The sequence below is a fragment of the Dreissena polymorpha genome, chromosome 4, assembly GCF_020536995.1.
Source record: "Dreissena polymorpha isolate Duluth1 chromosome 4, UMN_Dpol_1.0, whole genome shotgun sequence".
Classification (NCBI taxonomy): Eukaryota; Metazoa; Mollusca; class Bivalvia; order Myida; family Dreissenidae; genus Dreissena; species Dreissena polymorpha.
In genome coordinates this window covers 60,002,902-60,024,868 of record NC_068358.1, presented here as the reverse complement: position 1 = coordinate 60,024,868, position 21,967 = coordinate 60,002,902, and the positions used below count along the sequence as shown (strand labels likewise).

Genomic DNA, 21,967 nt, shown 5'->3' with positions numbered 1-21,967 from the left:
TTAATCAACATTCAGTGGTTATCAATTATTTATTTAGTTAATCCTTTCATCCTATAATTAAACGCTTACTCAATACTTAATTACTGATAATTAAACTGGATAGAGGCGCGAAGTTTGTTTATTACACCGCGGCTAGAATGTTGAATCAAAGACATAGAAAGGAATTACGGTTACTTAAAGAAACATCAGAAAGCTGAGTAGTTACAAACAATTTACAAACGTATGCGCGACGACAGGATAGGTCTGATCGTGAGAGTTATTTCCAGTCAGACCTCGGTGACATTACACGTGTATTTGAAATAGCAAGAATGGACAACAGTGTTATGCGAGAAATGGGCACACATTATGAAGGTAGTACATAATTTTACCTTTCTGTTCTGTATACATGTACGATAATAGAAACCATGTTTAAAACGCGTTCAATTGTTCCAACACACGTGTTGTTATTTGTTCAACGTCAATAAAGATAAGCAAATAAACGGACGTTTTTGTGTTTTAAGTCGAATGACCATTTCAGAAAAAATATTTTTTTACGAAAAGCAGAAGCAAATAGAAAGAAGAATTTAAAGTAGAATATGTAGTGGGAGTAGTAGAAGTAGAAGTAGTAGTAGTAGAACTACTACTACTACTACTACTAGTAGTAGTAGTAGTAGTAGTAGTAGTAGTAGTAGTAGTAGTAGTAGTAGAAGTTATATTTGTCGTAGTAGTGGTGGAGGTGGTGGTGGTGTTGGGGGTGGTGGTGGTAGCAGTAGAAGTAATAGTAGTAGTTGAGGTAGAAGTAGTAGTAGTAGTAGTAGCAGTGGACTTGTGAACACTATCTGCTTAAAATAGTTTAAAAATTGCTTTTGGTCTCAGATGAGCGACTTATAAGATGTGTAATATTTTAACATTCAACCACTGTAGAATAAACGAGGAAGTTTTGTAATTTGTTTCTTTACCTACCAATTCATTCGCACTTAAACCATTACATGAAAGATGTGCTTCTTAAAAAAAAACAACCTTACACATTGATGGTCTAGTCTTACTTAGAAGTGTTCAAGTAAATTAAAGTGATGTCGGAAGCACATATATAAATAACACAATTGTTGTAATGTCCTTGAATAAGTACTTTCGTTTTAGCAAAAAACCCTCCCCGGTTTAAGTGTTTTATTCAGAAGATTGTATTTGCATACTTATTATTGTAACACACTCAAACCTAACGCAATTTAAGGGGAAATGATTAGGATATGTGCCTTAATATACAAACAGCTTTAGTGTAACTAACACTGTCTTGGTCATTAACTGGCATTGCGTGTGCGGACGCCTTCTTCATTCTCCGGACATTCAGTTAAGAAAATCAACGTATAAAATATATTTTGTTAAGAAAAGGTAATGCATTTACTATTCATACCAATTCAATTTACGAAGTAATGCATTGGTTATTTTGAAGCGAATGTCATAATTTTTAAATAGATAACGAAAAAGTAATATTTAAAAACGTTCGAAATGTACCACTATCCGAAAAATACTTGCCAACCAGTTCACGTACAAGAATCATATTAGATGGGCAATACGACATTACTACTTACATATTATTCAATAAGTATAAAAAAACTCTAGCATCGTAGTTAATAATTATATATAAATATTCATTGGGAAGTAACACCAGCATAGAGCACAACATAATACCATGAATAACACGCGTATGTCACAAACACCAAATAAATAAACGCTAAAATTCCATGATGTATTCAATGTGAAAGTTCATGTTTACAATTTAAAGAGGCATGAATGGATGCATATCACACGCAATTGATTATAGTTGTTTATTGGAATCATTGGCAACTAGTTTTCGGCTAATGCAATTGATGTTTGACAATTAATGTTTTTATTTTTTATCTTATTGGTTCATTCAAACTTACGTGACATAAATTCTTTTTAAATGAGTAAATATTCATAAAACTAAATATTTAAAAGAATGGCTAGTTGAGTTCTCAATAACGAATTCGTGATGCACACCACATAGTGTTAATTGCTACTCGGTTAATTATTGTTCAAGGATTAATGTCTTCCCATCAAAAGACTACAAAATTACCATGCGATCTGATCTTAATCACACACGCAATGCGTGTTTGTTTAAAAAAAGTAATAACATCAGGAAAGCGACATCTAAGTTCGTCGAATTATTAAAAAACAATAACATTTGTGACTGTTTCTTTTGCACAACCTACACTAAAACGCAAAGCGCGTCAACAATACAACCTCAAGGACCGAATTTACTCGTTGGATTTCAACACGTTGTTGTCAGATGTAACAAATTCGTATTTTTCAAATCCAGCCATGTTTCTCTTGTTTCTCTTCCCATGCAAGGAATTACACATTTAAAGAATCATATTGTGTAATTATCAATAAACATGAAGGGACATTGCTCGGGGATAAATTGATCACGGAGGATGATGGGAAATAACTCGGGATGAAAGGATCAGAGAGGATTAAGTGCCTTACACATATAACTTCATAGTGATATTTGAAATGTCAATGTAATCCCTGTAGACGTAGACGTAGTAGTAGTAGTAGTAGTAGTAGTAGTAGTATTAGTAGTAATTAAAATAGTAGTAGTTGTAGTAGTTGTAGTAGTTGTAGTAGTAGTAGTAGTAGAAGTCGTAGAAGTAGTAGTAGTAGTAGTAGTAATAGTATTTTACATATAAGCCTCAGTAACTATACAAACAGTAGAAGTTGCACTGGTGGTAACTCAGTATATTACATGGGCAAATATCTGAATACATAAATAATCATATAACATATCTACCAACAGCCGCATATGCGTGGTCAAGCAACTCGTCGTTAGAAGGCGGACCAAGCCGACGACGGCGATCGAGAACCATATTCCCGCCGACGGCACTGCTGCGAATGGAGGCGGAATTCGCCCAAAACCAGTATCCGGATGGGTGGAGGCGGGATATGATAGCTAGAGAGATCGGTTTCACAGAGGCAAGAATTCAGGTAGCGCTGTTTACACGTTTCTCACTTAATGCTTAGTAGAATTTCAATTCACGAAAGGTAATAGACAAATTTAGAATTTGAGAACGAAGTCGTAAGCCTTAAGTGCGGACGAATTGCTTTGCCTAAACTAAGGAAAACTTCATAAAATCCTAAGACCTTTTTGTATTTTATAGGTCTTTGTTTAATCTTAATCTTGATGTTGGCCAATATTATAACGAAGGCGATATAAGTACCGTATTTTTCCATGTATGTACAATTTTTAGAAAATTGTATTAAAATCCGCTTATAAAAATGCAATTAAAATGATATTTCACTAGTCTTGTTACAATACCTAACATATTGTGTTATTTTGTTTATATCTACGTTGTTATTAGAAAAACTCGAGGCAACTCGAGGATTCGCACACGCAATCGCTAATGTAAAATGTGAGTTATTTCCCTTGACGCATTACTTTTAAGTTCTATAATCGTGTCGATTGTTTATGTGCATTTGCAGGTTTGGTTCCAGAACAGACGAGCAAGACATAACAAACGGAAGAGAATGTCACATGATCAAACAGAAGCAGACGACAATGTGCTGAAGCGACATAAAACAGACGTATGTTATGTTTTCCAAAATTTAAAATGTAATTATTTATCAGGTTACATTTCGACTGCAGATTGTACAGAAACATATGTAAAATTATTTTCTTTTGATCATCGCATTTACGTTAATGTTATATAAATTATATATAAACAATGGGCGAATCTGTTACGTTTTTAACGTATAATGCATGCCACTTGTACAAATAATTGTAAGCTCAAACGACACAACTTTATTTTACAATCGTATGTGAATTATTTTTAAAGCGTTTTATTTATTTTTAAATAAGCATTGGAAGTCAATCATTCAATTATAGGGTAAATCTGATTATATGCAATATATTGAACGATATTATATTTACACATGCCATCTAACGTGATAACATTTTTTTATTAATTTTCTTAGGAGGACGTGCCTTATGTGCCTATGACAACAACTGTGCGTACAGTTCTGCGAGATTCGCTCCCAGCTGCACAAGAAGCGAACCCGATGACGTCACAACGGAGCACGTGTATGACATCTCAGCCGAGCATGCGCGTCGCCGCAGATTCATCACAAAACGAAGCAAGCGACATCGTAAAACATCTTTTCCGATTCAGCAAGAGGTACAGCAGCCATAGCCTTTCGTGCGAAAACATAGTGAAGATCATTATGCCACCAATGTTGCCAGCAAAGTGTGTGGTTTCGAAACTTAGTTGTTCAGAATGTAGGAACTCTGATGTCAGTGCTCGGAAATGTGCTATTCATTTTAAAGCGTCGTTACTCTCGAAAAGCGTTCGTGTGTTTCCGGACAGCACAAGTGATGTGCGTGACGACGCTTGATGTCTAAAAAATATTATTAAGGTAGCGCACCTCTAATGATTTCCCGCGATTTCTTCGAAGGTTGAAGAGCCTACTATTAGGTGCCGTAGCCTAGTGGTTAAGGCGATAGACTAGAAATATTTTGGGATATTACCGCGCAGGTTCGAATCCTGCCGACGACGTATACTTTTTTGTTACGCGTTTTATTTATTTTCTAACGTAATTTGATTTAATATGGCATTTAAGCTATATTTATTGTTAAATGTGTTGCAATTTTTATGCACATTCTTCAATTATTAAAATTAAAACAACGTTATGGCGAAATTGGGTGATTTACTGTTGAAAATACGAACCATGCATGTTGCATTTTTATTTTTTATTTCAAAAAGTAAACGGTTAATCTGTCTAGTTCTTGGTATTTTTGCTGTATATAGTGTTTCTATAAAAACTAAGTTTAAAATATGACTTAAATGATATTATTTTGAATTTTATGACACTTTGTTTTTAACCGACCCAATTTTTACTTGGCTTAAATCACTTACATTTCATGGCGCTCTTCCATAGATAAAAATTTGTAAAAAATAAATGTCTTTAAAAGAATACTTATTTATATTGTTTAAACTTTAAACACCTTTACAGCATCTGTACACACCAACTGCATGCCCATATTTGGAAATTTGAATGAATTATGGAACTTTTATATACCCCAGGGGTGAAAATAAACGGGACAAAAGCCGAGCGTGGGGGTGGTTTTGAAAAAATCGGTATTTTTTTTAAAAAGCATGGAAAGCCTACCTACAAATTTGCATGTAGTTCAGTGAAATGATGCTGATTAAGAAAATAATTAATTAGATTATATTTGGATATGTGCCCATTAGAGGTGCGCTACCTTAAGTTTAAAGACGAAATCTTCAGGTTTTAATGTTAGTGATGCGCTTGGAAGAAAAAAATCAAATCAGAATGATAACATGTTGTGACCAAAGAAGAGATTGTAGTATTAACATTTTTACATTATCAAGGTTAATGCAAAGAAAAACAGCAACATATTTTTATTTGATATACAGTTTATTATTTATTGATATTTTAATTGTAGAATTTGCTTGTATTATTCGTGTACTATATATGTAAATAATTACTGTACGTTCAATAGAAATCGTACCACACTAAGTTTTTTATTATTCATTTTTGCATTTTCTTTAAATTGTATGTGTCTATCAAGATTGAAGTTTTGTAAAATTGAACTTTGATAACAATAAGGCTATGAGTACATAGAAACATACAACCTGGATACTGGTATTTATATTAGCGTTTGACGTTGTGAAATAAAGCTTTTGATTTATAAACATAGTGTGTTATTTATAATTTATGAAATACTTTTCGATTTTACGTACGCAACCATGCTGGCGCGAGCTCGAGTGTTTTATTGTTACTCATCAAAGGAACACATACATGCTCACTGTACCTATATATACTTTACAATGATAATGCTAAAAGAGAATTATGTATAGATTATTTTATTTTGCTCTACTGTGTTCATTTTCTGTACTTTGGTAAGGCGAAAACAAAATTAAATTTTAATTTGTTGATACTCAAATTATGGTGAGTTACGTCGCATTCACCAATGTTTGATCGAGAAAATATATTTTTTACCGCAAATCGGTTGTTTGCTTATCGGAAAAAAATCTCATCGACGGCTTCAGGTTCGAGTTCCTTTTTTTAATACGCATAAAATGTTAAGAGTGATAGACAGATGATTGTAGTTTTTGTTTATTTTTGCATGAAATTGTTCAATTGTTCTACAAGGAACAAAGTGGTGTTAATACCGCAATCTGATTGACAAAACAGTTCACAAACTCACGTTTTCATGATAGAATTAAGATATATAATGTAATTAGCGCGTGTTTACGAAAATAGTGGAAACCGCGTAATACATTTTAATGTCAGAAACCACTTATTCAACGGTTTAAAATTACTAGAATACTGTTGTATTATTGGTAGGCAGCATTAGGTTTGTGTTGAGGGAGAGCACATAAGTAAAACTGCTTAAATATAATTGGAAAAATCCGATGAAATGGGATAGTAATGGATATTGTCATACATTTTTCATAACTTTTATAAGTCATGCACGGACTTCAATATATGCAAGAATATTTAACCAAACACACTGCTGTTCAATCGAAAATCGATTTTGCGTTAGTTTTATGTAGTTAAATCAAAGTGGACACATACCCATACTTATATAGAGTATTATCGATCACCGTTTAGCAAGGCAAATGTCAGAACGTCTTGCATCAATTTATAGCTAAAACACTTCTTGGTCTGCCATTGCAGCCAAATACGCTAGCATCAGACGCTGTTTGTCTTCAATTTGACGCGAGAACAACTAACACATCAGGTTTAGTTTGATCTTCTTGTAATGTGCAATGCGAAATGTTATGTATTTAATGTATTTGCAACATTGAAGAGGTAGTTTAAATATAGTCTAAGGAACCCTTCGTAATTATTCAATATACAAGCGTATGTCGTTTTTTTTCCCTTCGCAAACCAATCGTTGTGATAAGATTTCATTCGTCATGAAATTAAGATTCGTAATCGACGAAATCCTGCCAATCTCTTAAGGATACCAATAACACTCGTTTTTATCTCAATATGTTCACACTAGATACGTCACAGCCAGTCACGAGGAATAGCCGCATGGCGTCTGTTTTGACAAAGACAACGGGCATGTCATTCACAATGTTTCTCTTGTACTTAGTAATGTGATGTCCTTTTTATTTTTTTACATATCAGAAAGTTCGTGAGACATTGGTTTTTTATATCAGAGGGTTGGCACACGCCGTGTGCTTTTGAACAGTAATTTATGTAAATATATAAGCACACACTTCACTAAAGTGTTCTAAAGTGACTGCAGACATAACGGCAGACTTGTGTAACACCAAAAGGACCAAATTAAACAGAATTAGGACGCAACTTACACGTTTGGATGTTAGTATTTACAACATCAAGAGTTGACTGAATGTTGTCACTAGAATTTATTTGCATATTTTTTTCTTTACATAATATTATTAAAAGCACGTTCGTTTAATTTGTTGAGATTGTATGATAATAAATTGAAATGACAATATGAATTGATGATAGAAGACTTTTGGTAGGTAACAATAAATTCTTTCTTGATCATTCTTGTGGATTTTCATTATTCCTACACTTTTATGCCTAGTTGTTACTTGGTAAAGATATTTCCCCTATACATAGAATCAACACGTCATTTAAATGGAAACTATTGCCAATACCACGTACGTTGTATTCACTTGTTCATGGACTTATTATTCATGAAAAGGCTTGATCGCGAGCACAAACTATTATATACATAATGATTTCATGAATTTTAAAATATATGCAGCCATATTATTATTTTCATTCAAATGGAAAACACTCCCACTGTGTTGATCCTAAATGTAATGTGTTGATATCAATCTTATTTCTAAATGTTCAAATCCAGTATTTTTTACTTGTCCTCGAATACTTTAGTGAGAAACGGGAGTTTGTCAACACTGTAATTATCTGATTAGTTAAGTAGTTGAGCGATTTTTTCTCTCTCCCTAATGATACTGACAAAAGTAGGGTGAATATTGTTTTTGTTTCCTTAACATGCCAATGTGAAGATTCCACGATGATGTCAAAAGTATATAATACGGTGAAATACATGAAATATTGGTATAAGCGTATGCATAAGACATGCTAGTTCCACACCTTCAGAATAAATGTTAACTTCTTGCATCCCAATGTATGGAGATTTCTTATCAAGAATAAAAAAATATGTCAAGGATCTATATCGTTATACAATTATCCAATCAGGTAAAATCTGAATTACGATTGTTAAGCATGAACACAACCAGTGGTAACAGTCGCAAGTGTAACTTATCTGGTTGGGGGTTATCAAACGCAGTATTCGATATTCTACTTTTCTATTGCACATCGTATATTCCATTTGTGAATAACAACAAATAGAAATCTACTTTTTGTTTTATGTGTTACCAATATTTATGAAATTGTATTTAATTTTTGAGAACATAACATCGTATTCTGTAACCTTAGAGAAAAAATTGTTTATTTGTTCATGTTGATGCATACAATGCACTTCTCCGCACACATACAACGTTGACTTGTATACGTGTAGCACGATCCCATATTGTTGGGTATATTATTTTTAACCCTTCCATATTGTCGGATATACTGTTTCAACCTTCAATACGAAGCAAAAGTTTATCGCTAGATACCAACATCTTAATCTTGACATATACGTACAATTATAGAAATTGCTTGTTCTAGATTAAAAATATTAAAGATGTCTTCATGTATTTAACCACTGTCGGATAAGTTTGAAGTCACATGAACATAATGTCATTCAAACATCAGGTTTTCTTTTATTTATATGCGAATTTAACGAGAGATAAAGTGAACTACTCTCTCTTCAATCTTTCAAGTGCCTATATCAACACTGTGTGTGCTATTTTTGACGTAAGCGAACAGTTTCAATGTATTTAGTATAGAAATAGGGGCTTTAGTATGTTGGCAATGCCCGCCCCTTTATCACAAAATCTTCACCTGACCATGGTTCAATTTCCATTTACCGTCAAGGAGTGGGGGATGTACCTTTTATAATTCGGCTGGTGAAAAAGAAAAGAAAATGGACACTCATTCACACATTGACAACGGTTCGACTTCAGAATACGACATATGTTGTTTGGCATGTGAGGAGGAGGGGTTGAACCAAGCGGCTTTATTCTATTGCAAGGAGTGTCAGAAAAGTTACTGCCACAAATGTGTAGAGCTCCATAATAAACTTTATAGGAAACACACCGTTTTGGGAAGAGAAGCGTTGGCACTTATTCAGAAAAAGCGAGATTTGGAAGGTAACGTTGAGCGGCTACAGACAGTCTATCAAGACGTTCGGAAAGAAATAAAAGATTTACGAAAAACCTTGAACGAGACTTTAGATACGATAGAAAGAAACACTGTTAAAGAGCTGGACACATTACTTGCAACCCTGAAGTCATCCCAAAAGGCTGAAATTGATAAATGCAATTCTGTTCTTGCAAAAATGCAAAAAATAAACGATACAACCCCGGACATTGAGAAAAGTAGTGAAACCACTTCATTATTTTGGTACAGGAATTACATAGAGCAGTCATACGAAACACAATATTTGCTTTCCAATGTGATGGCAGTAAACAGTGTGCCTACAATTACATTCAGTCCCGATCCATTAATTGGGCAAACATTAACCTTTTCATATCTAGGGAAGTTCATGAATCCAAACAATCACCTCAGTGTAAACAGAAAAGAAACACATGAAGTTAAATTTAAGAAAGACAAAGAAAAATGTTGTATAACAGGTATATGTGAGATGGGTACAGGAGAATTCATGATCATCGACTGGAATAACAGGGCGGTAAAACTTTTGGATTCTAACTACAAAGTGATTTCCTATTCCGAACTTCCTGATAACCCATGGTTCATGAGCAGAATTGACTCCGATTTGGTGGCCGTTACAGTGAATAATCACCACGTGCACGTTATTAGAGTGAAAAGGGGTCAGCTTGTTTGGGATAAAACCCTTAAGTTTGAGCATATCTGTACAGGAATTTTCCATCACGACGACAAATTGTTAATCACATCGGGTACAGCACTGTACCTCTACATTCTGGAATGGGAATTGGTGACCAAAATGTATGAAGACACATCACATATGTCGACAGGTACAGTAAACGAGTTCTTTTTGTGCATTGTCTTAGACATGTCTTGAAAAAATATTAATTCACTTCTGCGCATTTACTGTTGAGATAGTTATTTCCTTCGTAGACTTAATAATGTGTTTACTATAAGAATCGGTATTTCGTATTAATTGTGATTTTTTTTCCATATCTTACCCAACAAATCATGGGAGTTATTACAACCTGATAGAAGTGTGACTCTATGCCGGAAATTGATATTAATTGATTGCATCATAATAAGCTCGTACACGGCCATAAAATTAGATACCTAACATTGCATTATCACATATTGTGTATTTATTGAATAACTAAAGAAGTATTTTTTATCAAAATGTTAGCGATATAATTACCGTGGACATTTTGATGTTTAACGTTTCAGCTAACCCACGCAATTAATGAATACCAATAAACATGTGTGTAATTTTGAGTGATGTTTTTTTCTGTACTTAGTAACAATACTTTGACTTGGCATTTTGTCATAACTTGCAATGCCTTGTTAAAATTGGCATATTTTTAAAACGAGAGAATACGACAAATCAGAGGCGCCAACAAAAACACATGAGCACAAGAACGACTGATATATATATTGTCGTTCTGGTGAATACAATCCTATCGTATTGGCGCTCCTATTTTGTCGTTTTGGTGAATACAATCCTATTGTATTGACGCTCCTACTTTGTCGTTCTGGTGTGCTGGCGGGTTTACTTCTAATGTTACACACCAGTTTTTTGTTCTGTTTAATCTTACCTGTAAGTGGGCATTATATTGTCTAGCTTCATGACTGTCGCTTGAATCTGTTTTAAAGGCTGTGTAAGTTAGCCATGTCGAAAGGAAGCAAAACATATATGATATAATTAAATGGTAAATGGAGTGACAAAACACAATAAGGCAGGAAAACGAATGAATTTAATATGTGAAACATGCCAGCCAATGACAGATATATAATTGCCTTTAACAAACTATGATGACTTCCCTAGCTTTGCACCAAATGATCATTCTGTTTTTCTTGTTTTCAGTTACCTCATGTGCGGTCAGTCCTGATGGGACCAGAATATACGTTGCCGACAGGACCAACAATAAGCTTAAAACATTGTCCAAGGATGGAACAGTGATCTCCACCCTAACAGATTCGGCACTGCAATGGGAAGGAATACACGCCCTTCCAAGTCTCCATGTGACAGAAACTGGGCAAGTTCTGGTATGTTGCGCCCTTTCAGACACTATCATCCAGGTGGACATAGATGGGAGAAAGATACTGGCACACGTGGTTAAAAGTAAAGACGGGGTGATCATGCCTACTTCAGTGTATTATAGTGCTCGTAAGCTACTCATTGTTGGGAGATTTCGAAATAAGAAGATTTTAGTGTTTAAGTGCAATTGACTGAACCCTCAATGATGTTAGGGAAAGTCGATACTGTTTTTCAAACAGGCAATTTGAAAATGTTATAGAACGACCATCCGTGTACTAAGAGGATCTTTTTTGTATATGTGACATTAATTATGTTAATATGTATTTCCGTTTATTAAATCATTGTTTTTATGATAATAATATCGAAAACAAGAGCTTGATTATTAAATGTATACTATTCGTTGACACTATATTGTGAATCTGACATTGTATGGCACATGTTTTGTAATAGTCACTATTTGCAAGCTATTAATCGTATACTAGTATTCAGGTTTTATTTACTGTTTGCTAATAAATGTTTTCGCTTATTAATTCAATGGGCATGTTGCTCAAGCTGAAGACATCTTACAGAAAAACTGGCGGATATTAAATGTATCTGAAAACCTGACTATCACATCCCATGTATATGTAAATTAGATTAATTGTATACTTTCCTGTGAACATTCACATTAATGTATACATAATGAACGGTATTGTTTACAAACGTTTTTGCAATGTTTGAAAATAGGTCAATTATCCAAATATAATTCGTTTACAACTCTTAAGGCTAATTTAATGAAGGAACCATTATTTCTAGCTCTCTCTTCAAAATAAAAAGAATCAACAAGCTTTGTTCCTCACATTAAAAATGTTATTAACGGTTCATAATGCAGAACAAATCTTTAAAATATGTAACTTGATATTTTAAGAATAACGGTAAGTATTTGAGTTAAATATTTAATAATCTAGAACATGACCAAACATTACTAACTTCAGTTTTGATTCGTCTGTTCATATGGCAAACGCACGGCGACTACCCTCTGCAATAGTGATAGTTCCTTGAATCTTTGTTTGATAAGTATGCCCTACACTCTGGAGATCACAGGAACACGTGTCTTTAACTAACAACTGTCACCAATTTTTAAGCAGGCACGAGAACGGACAGACAGAATTTCTGTTCGCATGGAATTATAAAACATAACATCTTTCACTAACTTGCCTCAGTTAATTTAAATGAATTTACACTGACTTTTGAGCAAGTTTTTGGTCAGGCGGTTTAGTTGGATAAAATAGTAAACGCATCTTTGTTTCAAGCGATGGCAGAAGAATTAAAGTACCTTAAAAGGATAATGTGTAACGATAGTTAACATAAACGAGTATAATGGCACTATATGAAGATTAGCGATACAAAGTACAATTCAGTACGATGCAGTTTGCAGGGTTAATTCTGAAATAAAAAGTGCAAAGCCTGAGGCTACTTTACTAATGTAAATACTTTTAAATGTTGTACACTTTGATATTTCACGTCCATCTATTTTATTAACAAAATTGTCGATTTTAGGGTATTAGATCTATTACAACGGACATTGTAATGACTATTTTCATGTCAACATGAAGGTTTCAAACATAAGTCTAAAAGAAACAATCAACACAATAGTTAAACACTGCATTTATCAATATCTGTGTTGGAAATAGAGATATGAAGATGTTGCACGCTAACGTTAACCTGAATGTTCTAAAACCGAAATGGGTTATTATTCTGATTAGTGAATATTCATAAAGAACATAAATACAAACATACATACCGTTTAATGTTAGTAATATAGGCCAATATATGTTGAAAGAGTGATATGGAGATGTTGTATGTTTGACCAATTGTCTATGTATATAAAGAGGAATAGTTCTGCTATTTTCCGGACCAGAGTTATGTTGAAATTGACACAGACACTGAACAAATGTGCTAAATGTCAATATAATATCTGTTGAAGAAATATTGATATGGAAATGTACAGGTTTTCCTAAACCAGTGCAGTCCATAGAGGCCAAAGCCAACGCAGGCGTATAGCCACAGTATATGTGAATAATCGAGCTAAAACTGCAGTAAAGCAGCGACAATTTCTTCAAAAACATTGAAGCCACGCCTTGCAGTTGTTTGTCCAAATATTTGCAGAAAATCGATTGGATTATGCACTCATTTGCCCTTTGTTACCGCTACACATATAAACCAATGATTGGAGTACGAAAACGAGTGTAGAATAAGGCGGAAGAGCATAGTTTTGTAAGATTGTTAAATAAACAACATATTTATTATTTAATAATGGATAAAAAAGGGGACTGTAATACCAAAACAGGGGGGGGGGGGGGCGTTAAACAATCGTGCATAGCGCTAGCAGTAGTCGGGGTAAGTGCATACTTTTTGGAAAGTGTCCAATTGAGACAGAACTGATTTACATGCACTTTTACGGACACTACTGACGATAATATCCAAACCCAAATCCTGAGCTATGTCAACGGATCGCAACCAATTAAACTATAATAGCAACCACCCGGCAGCAAAATGTACTTGTACCGATGCTTAACGTTCCCACTCATATGAATACTGTAAAAATATGCCAAACTAACCTCACCGTAACGCCTTCGAAACTCGTGGTCAGGCTTATTGTAAGGCCAATGATGTAAGTTTCTGATACCACGCTGGGGCATTACAATTCGCCTTACCAGCAGCATATCTTTTGCTATTCATCGAACGACCAAAACACTGATTAACATAATCCACAAGCCTAACTGCGATTATAGTCTTTATATATGACAATGTTTCATAGAATATGTATATGTATATTAATATTGGGATGTATTTTTCCGCTTCTAGATAATTAAAGAAACCTAAATAGTAAAGTAAAAAATAATTTCATAAGACACGTAAAAGTAGCTCACAACAAAATGTATTTTAATGATCTGTAGGAAATTCGAAAGATTCCAAAGGACTCAATAGAAAAACTGGAATGTACTTATAACTGCATGCAAATAATAAAATTAATGTATAACGAATATAAATTACGAACAAACGCACCGCAATTACTGCTTAGCAATTATTTTTCTCCGAGTACTGCATCGAAACTTAAATTTGTCGTACGATCTTACATAAATTGGTATACACAAAATGCATGACAATTTGACAACATTTGTGGGTAAAATTTGGTCACATTTAGATGAAGAACAAATAAATTATGCTCAATAAAGCAACACATAAACATAATCAAATACGGAACATCATTATTTGTACAATTAAAGTCATTATTAAAAGGTATCAAATTAAAAACAGAACTGATGGTGTATGTATTGCAAAGGGATTGAAATGTACATATTTTTTCAAAATCATGTTCATCGACGATTAAACAATTTGAAGCAAGGAAATGCCAGTTGTCAATGTAACAACTATATTATTTTCCACACGTTTCATTCATATTGTTTTGGGGTTCATAATTATGTAAATCAACACAATCTGGTAAGAATGGCATCTTGTTTGTTGAACAGTTTTTAGTATTTTGTATAAAACCAACAACTTAACATTTATTGTATTTCGGTAAAATGTATTTAGTCTGTCAGGAAAACATTCTTTACAAATTATTCAACAATAAACGACATAATGCTTATGTATATATTTAACGATTTATATAAAATATTATTATACCTCACTTTTATTCACAATGCTAAACTCCCATCGGCCATCGTTACATAGAAATACCGTCAGAAGCAGCGGGAAAAAAATTACTGTCTAAAAAGTACTGTCGCCCGCTGCCTTGGCAATCACGTGCCACCAGCGGAAAAAAAATTACTGTACAAAAAATACTGTATCCCGCTGCCTAAGCAACCACGGGCGATATGCTCGAAAATTATACTGTCCCATTCGCGCATGCGCAGTACACAGTTTTGCCTTTCCGCTGTAAACAGACGACAAAATGGCAAGTAAACGTTTCTCAACGATAAGCGAGGAGGATTTGAAGGCAGGATGACCCCTGTCAGACATGTAATATTTATTTTATTATACCGAACAAGTGATAAGAAATTGACCGTGTTAACCTTCAAATCCTCTTCGCTTATCGTTGAAAAACGTTTGCTGGCAATATTGCTTGCCATTTTGTAGTCTGTTTACAACGTCATAAATTGCGTAATCAGGTGATAAGAATTTGACTGTTAACCAGTGTATGGTGGGCGAACCAGTTATCGAACACCTAAGAAATTACGTTAAATTTGCAAACACTTAAAATAACAAAAACAATTTGTTTTAACAAATGACTAACAGTTCAATCATTTATTAACTTATCTGTAAAGTTTTCAAGCAAATATCCGTCAAGAATTCATAACAATGATTCCTTGTTTATTGTCACCTCTAGCAGAAAAAACAAAATGGCGGCCGATGTAAACATGACCTATTACCGAACAGTTCATAAATACTACTCCAGTGAATATAAACAAATATAAAACTGAATATATATTATTGAAACATGATACTTATCAAAATTAGAAAAGCATGTAGCTTTGAACACAAAAAAACAAGTATATTCCACTGCAATATTGTGGCAAGGACAATAGAACGGGTCATATCTCCTAAAAACATTTGTGGCTGTGCAAAACTGCAAGTGCACCCGGTGGCTACAGTTATCAAAGTCACACTTGGCCCACTTGACAAATATCAAGGATACGCAGTTAGCAAGTTATTTGTGGGCATAAGCTTCGAATGTTTGTTTGATTGTTCAGTTTGTTGCTTGTTTTTCTGTTCATTTGTTGTTTTAGCTCTTTCCCTTAGTTTCTGTTCAATTACCGGATCTGCTATTACTTTGCCAGATGTAAATTCAAGAATGTTGTTCTTTTTCTTTCCTTTGTTAAATTCTTTCTTTTTGTTAATAACAACTTCTGCTTCGTAAAAAAACCATCAGGATTTCTTTCATGCATGTTTTTGTTGATTTCAGGAACAGATGGTTCAGCAACATATGGTAGCGAAGTGGTAAAATGCCCCTTGCTAACAGCTGACTCGTCAACAGTAAATACACCTGATTTCTTGAAGGCAGATCGAAGATTTTCGACAGACGTTGCTGCTACGTATGCAGCAGATCCAAGAGGAGCAACATTGTACCTTGTGATTTTTGTAGAGGGATTTTCTCTGATAAATCTGTGACACATGGAGTTGTAGATTTTTTGAAGGGGTCCAAAACAACCCACATCAAGGGGTTGAAGGACATGGCTTGTGTGGGCCGGTAAGATGAATAGAATAATGTTTTTCTTCTTTGCCCAATCCAGCACTAGAACATTTATGTGGCTTTTAAGGCCATCAAGCAGAACAAGGATAGGCTGTGACTTGTTCACTCTTTGCACATATCTGAGGAAATGGGTGTCCATGTAGTTTAAAAACACAGCTGAATTTGACCAGCCACTGTCAGACATACACCCTGATGACCCTTGTGTAGACCCTTGTAACAGATCTGCATTCAGGCGTTTCCCTTTGAACACAAAGAATGGTGGAAGCTGTGTGCCTAATGCGTTGCCGCATCCAATTATTGTTGTAACGCAGGACCCTGACGAAGTAACTGCTGGTGCCTTCAATGTGCCACTTATTATGAATGGTGGGGTATGCTCTGTTTGGATACCTTTTTCGTCAACGTTATAGACACACTCAGGTTTGTTGTGGAGGTCATGTTTTTCAACAACGCTCATCAAATTGTTGAAATATTCATGAACATTGGCCTCTGATGTGGCTTCAGCTCTGTAGTTGGACAGTGCCCTCGGACGAACAACTCGCAACTCAGGCCATCGCTGCTGGAAACCCTTAAACCATTTCACAGACAAAGGTTTATCATTTGGCCTCTTACCAAGGAACACTGCATAGTTTGTAGCACTTGCTACAACTTCACGGATAGTATAACCATACCCAAGGGCAGCCATTGTCTTGACATGGTCAACTAGTTTGACCTCTTCTTCCTGAGAGAAGAGTGGAGCTGGTCCGGGTTTGAGGCATCCAGGGTCAATAACCCCTTTCACACGGTCCCATAGTGTAGTATGGGGAACACCATACTGTTTTGCAACAGTTCTTACTGGCAAGCCACTGTCTTTTACTTTTAGGTATGCATTGTGAAGAGCTGTTGGTGAGTAAAGACCTCTGTGTTTAATTATCTTCTTAGGTTTAGACTGAAAAGAAAAAGAAAAACAAACTTAACTTTATGATGATCAATTGTCAAGAAAGAAAAGCTGGAATATTTTTTCGGAACTGTGCTGCAGCTCTAATAGCGATAATAAAACAAAGTCACATGACTATCACATGACTGTCACGTGACCCGGACTCGACGAAAAAATCTACGTCTGCTGCAATCAAAATTGCAAATGGAAATATGCTTTTTGGTGTGTAAATGCACGTTTTGATAAATGCATTTAAAAAGTAATAGCAAAAAACACATAAAACCGTGTAAATAACAAAAAATGCATTTCTTTTACATGTTTTCGGCGCATTTGTTGCAAGCTTAGTGGGCAAGTAGGTCAGGGACTTCATAAATGACCATTTGTTTATGGATGTGACGTCATGCGCACTTTTGCGCATGCGCATATAGAACCAAAACAAACCGTCCGATATCAGGTTCTGTTCGATAATAGGTACTTACACGATACTTTTATTTTTATTAAAATATAAATGGTTATTCATTGCTGTCTTTAAATACCATTATTGAATATTAAAATTGTTCATGGTTCTTAGAAATTGTTCATGTTTGAAAAGTTTGTACGGTATAATAAAATAAATATTACATGTCTGACAGGGTGACAGTAAATTTGTCAACTTTCGGAAAAATACTGTCAACCTTGGCTTTGCCTTGGTTGACAGTATTTCTTAAAGTTGACAAATTCAGGGCTTGACACTAACTTTTTTACCTACTGACTCAAAGGACCACCAGCTTTCAGAAATAACTGGTCCTCCAAAATTTCAAGTGGTCCGACAATTTCTGTGTTATTTTACCTAAATTTCAACTTACTTTTCGGACTATCCACAATGTATTGTGCATTTATAAATGGAAAACTATACTATCAACGTAACTATTTCAATATCCCTTTCATATTTTCGCTGCACTTCAAGCTTCACTTCATTAGATTTAGGTTTTTTAGTCGTAGGTTCAACCTGCCCCGGAATGAAATTCCACAACGCGAAAACTTGAAATCTTGAAAATACGCACGTTTACTCTCCCGCAATATCAAAATATTATTAAGCGTCCTCCAGTATAAATTCTTACGGTAAACAAAGTATATTATGCTGGTATTTAGATTGATAAAATGCTGATTATTGCTGCTTTTTCAAAGTTGTAAATACCATTTTGTTCATTTTATGATCCGAACGATTAGAATTTTATGTTAATTTGTGTATCGATCACAGCGAAGTCCGGAGACATTTTCGGAAGACATTTGCGGATCGCAAATCGATTTTTGATGCGAAAACAGGTTTTGTCATCCAGGCATCTAGAAAAATTCCAATATGTTGCTATTTTTATCCGGGACTCGAGTCGGCCCATAAAATAATTATGAAATTATCGGTTTATTATGAACATATAAAGTTGTTTTATTGATGAAAATGGCTTTCCACCAGTATTTCACAATAAGCTGGCCAGGATTTTTAACTGGTCCGACGGATCAACCAAATTTCTTGTTTCACTGGTCCTCCCTATTTTTTACTGACCCCGGGTCAACGGACCATCGTTAGTGTCGAGCCCTGAAATTTACTGTCACCCTGTCAGCCATGTAATATTTATATAATATAATTACATTTAGATGGTTAAGTTTAAACCGTTAACATATGCAACAGACGTATACATTCACCGTGTTCAGTATATCATCTACTCCATTCTGCGGCCGACAACATTGGAACGTGCGTTAATCAAATATAGCAGCTGAAAATATGTCAAAAATCTACATCCGTAAATGCGAAAAAGTAAGTTTCCATTCAAGAGCATGATTGATGTACACTACGAGTGCAAGAACAGGCTAACTGAGTGGTTGATGTAAATTAAGCGTGCAAGAACATGCTTACTGATTGGTTGATGTAAATTAAGAGTGCACGAACAGGCTTGCAGATCAGACTTTCATGTGTATCACTCTGGCTTAAAAGTTCTGGTAAAACAAAATATGGGGACTCTGAACTGAAATAAATATGTGTCCAATGTGAACATGATCACAATTTAATGCATATATTAAATTTGTATATATTGAGTACAAATGTACAGTAAGAGACTGTAGAACAATCGTTTGGTGCATTGGAACGTTTTAATTCCCGTCCCTATCTTAATAGCTGGGTATATGTATGGGAAATTGCGTAAACATACTAACACGAAACTGCTTTATTGATTCTAACAAAGAAGCTTTATGAGTTTGTCCGTAAACTCATTCTTAAGAACATTCAACGTTCATATGAATAAATTGGTCAGCACATTTCTCCCGGTAAATTGGCCTCACACAATTTTCGTTAAATAATTGCCAATGCCACGTTGCAGTCCCTGAACCGCAAGTTAGTCTGCAGAATAAACTTGAACGTTATCCAATGTCTTACAACATTATCATTATTGCTGTCTTGGATTTGAAAAAAAAGTGTTAACAGGGAGACAAGGGCACGTGGGACTAAAATAGTTTACTGTTGTATTACATGAATACTATCTTCCAATAACGCATTTTTCAATATATATATATTACATAGATCCAAACAACTAATTTCGTGCATCATATTGTTTTAAAAACACAACTGACAATTTCTTGAAACCATTTTTGAAACTTGTTTTTCAATTAATTAAATTTTAACAATAGTTCAATCCGAAGATAGGTCAGCATGTGTGCTACCAAAGTACGAAATTTCAGCACAATATTCCCATCAAAACTCAATTTATTGATTGGAAACCGGTTGTCAGTTTATGTCACAGCTACCTCGACCATGACCATACTGCCACTAAAGTAGGTATGTAAAGAAATACTGATCATCATGATAAGTGCATCAAGTAATCTGATTGGACTATTTTGCACCATTAAAATAGGTATAATATTATGTCTATATTAAGGACAATACCAACCATGATTACACTTTCGCCCTAAAGCATAAACCATATTAACCTTTGCGATATGTTCTTTTTGAACATGTGGTTTCCTTAAATGGTTTACATGAATACACACTTGACATATTCGGATACTTTAAATTAAAATAATTTGAAAAACATCAGCAGGTCAGAGAAATAATTATGCCTTTTCTCAAACGCATTATAAACCATTTATTTTCACAATGGGTCATGTGATGCACATGAACACTTCATTCGGTAACGTTAAGTGGACAAATGCTTTCTTGGACCGTGAATTAAACATATGATGTAGTATTAGCTATAATTTAATACAACAATTCACGAAATGAGCTAATGGATGACAACTAATTACCGGTAACACATGTGCATAGAAAGGCCGCATAATATTTATGGTCTAAATAAAATCAATTTCCATATTTGTTACACTTCTGTAGTCAGTGTTCAATAATTCGATATAATTTTAGACCAACCTGACAATAGTAACACTGTTTTGACCACACTGACGTTGTTGCTTTATGAAATATTTCTGCGTGTGCTTACAAGTCCCTTTGGTGCTGGAACACTAAATGCCATTTAATCGCGAATGTCTGCGTATCAGGTCCAAACTTATATGCAAGCAAATACCCAATCGTAACTTTTACAAAATCGTTAAGACCAAATGGAAAGTAAGTTTGTTACTTGCTTCTAGTCCCTTATTCCTTATTCGATTTAAGTTTAACATATTGTATCAATATTTAGCCTACAGTTTTGGTTAAATCCAAAAAAAAAGAGAACATAAATTCACGTTTAATGCTTAATGGACTAGTTCACTATTCTTTTCAAAAACCAATTAAGGAAATATTCATTTTTAACAAAACGACCAAACGGTATTAACTTAACATCTATTTAGTATGAATGCCAAGCAACTCAAATATATTGTTTATTTGTCGGTCAAAACAGTATTGAAGGGTAATTATTAAATTAACACTTATAACGACGACTACTAATACTACTGATGATTTTAGGATGCTGATGATGGCGGTAGTGTAAATGGTGATAATGATGATGATTGATCTTTTAAAAACACAACATACACGGCATTAAGCACTTTATATGTATTAACATTAAATTAACACATTACCAATTTCGGGATTAGGAATTCGAATCCAGACTTTATCACGACGAATATGTCACGCGTACACAGCAAAGGTAATTGTAAAAATATATTGTATTTCTTCTCTTGTTTGTGCATTCATAATAGCATAACATTATTTGACTGATTCCTTTTAACAACCGATATGTCAATTTTCCACAATGTCCTAGCCAACGTCGTAATTGAGTGATAATGGAATCGTGACTATATCAATCTCAATGTAAATTGTAATGCCGTAGAAATGCAATGTTTCACGAAACCTTATGAATCGTTGAGATTCGTTCGATTCATTAGGTGTTTGAAAAAAGCATTTATCGAGAATGACACTAGTGTCTGTGGTGTTTAGAAATCGTATTGCATCCTTAATCGTTTTATGTTCGTAACTTTTCACGTAAAAGAACATTAATGAATAGAGGATAGAATGAGACATTTAAAA

General features: G+C 34.4%; 3 protein-coding genes across 4 annotated transcripts; 2 read left to right on the top strand and 1 right to left on the bottom strand.

Moving 5' to 3' along the window:
* Positions 1 to 233: 233 nt before the first annotated feature.
* Positions 234 to 4,709, top strand: LOC127880333 (paired mesoderm homeobox protein 1-like). Of its 2 annotated transcripts, none has more exons than XM_052427741.1 (4): positions 234 to 351; positions 2,795 to 2,982; positions 3,478 to 3,579; positions 3,970 to 4,709. In XM_052427741.1, the coding sequence occupies exons 1-4, from the start codon at positions 309 to 311 to the stop codon at positions 4,384 to 4,386; spliced, it is 750 nt and encodes a 249-aa protein (XP_052283701.1). In that variant the 5' UTR covers positions 234 to 308; the 3' UTR covers positions 4,387 to 4,709. The 2 variants fall into 2 exon arrangements, with proteins under 2 accessions (XP_052283701.1, XP_052283702.1); XM_052427742.1 differs by lacking the exon at positions 234 to 351 and adding an exon at positions 1,253 to 1,368.
* A 4,223-nt stretch (positions 4,710 to 8,932) lies between these two features.
* LOC127879113 (uncharacterized) lies at positions 8,933 to 11,935 on the top strand. The gene is made up of 2 exons (XM_052425788.1): positions 8,933 to 10,124; positions 11,156 to 11,935. Exons 1-2 carry the CDS (start codon positions 9,053 to 9,055, stop codon positions 11,518 to 11,520), a joined length of 1,437 nt encoding a protein of 478 aa, XP_052281748.1. The 5' UTR covers positions 8,933 to 9,052; the 3' UTR covers positions 11,521 to 11,935.
* A 4,096-nt stretch (positions 11,936 to 16,031) lies between these two features.
* LOC127879112 (uncharacterized) lies at positions 16,032 to 21,733 on the bottom strand. The gene is made up of 2 exons (XM_052425787.1): positions 21,520 to 21,733; positions 16,032 to 17,490 (listed from the first exon to the last, which is right to left on the bottom strand). The coding sequence occupies exons 1-2, from the start codon at positions 21,628 to 21,630 to the stop codon at positions 16,141 to 16,143; spliced, it is 1,461 nt and encodes a 486-aa protein (XP_052281747.1). The 5' UTR covers positions 21,631 to 21,733; the 3' UTR covers positions 16,032 to 16,140.
* Between the last annotated feature and the right edge of the window lie 234 nt (positions 21,734 to 21,967).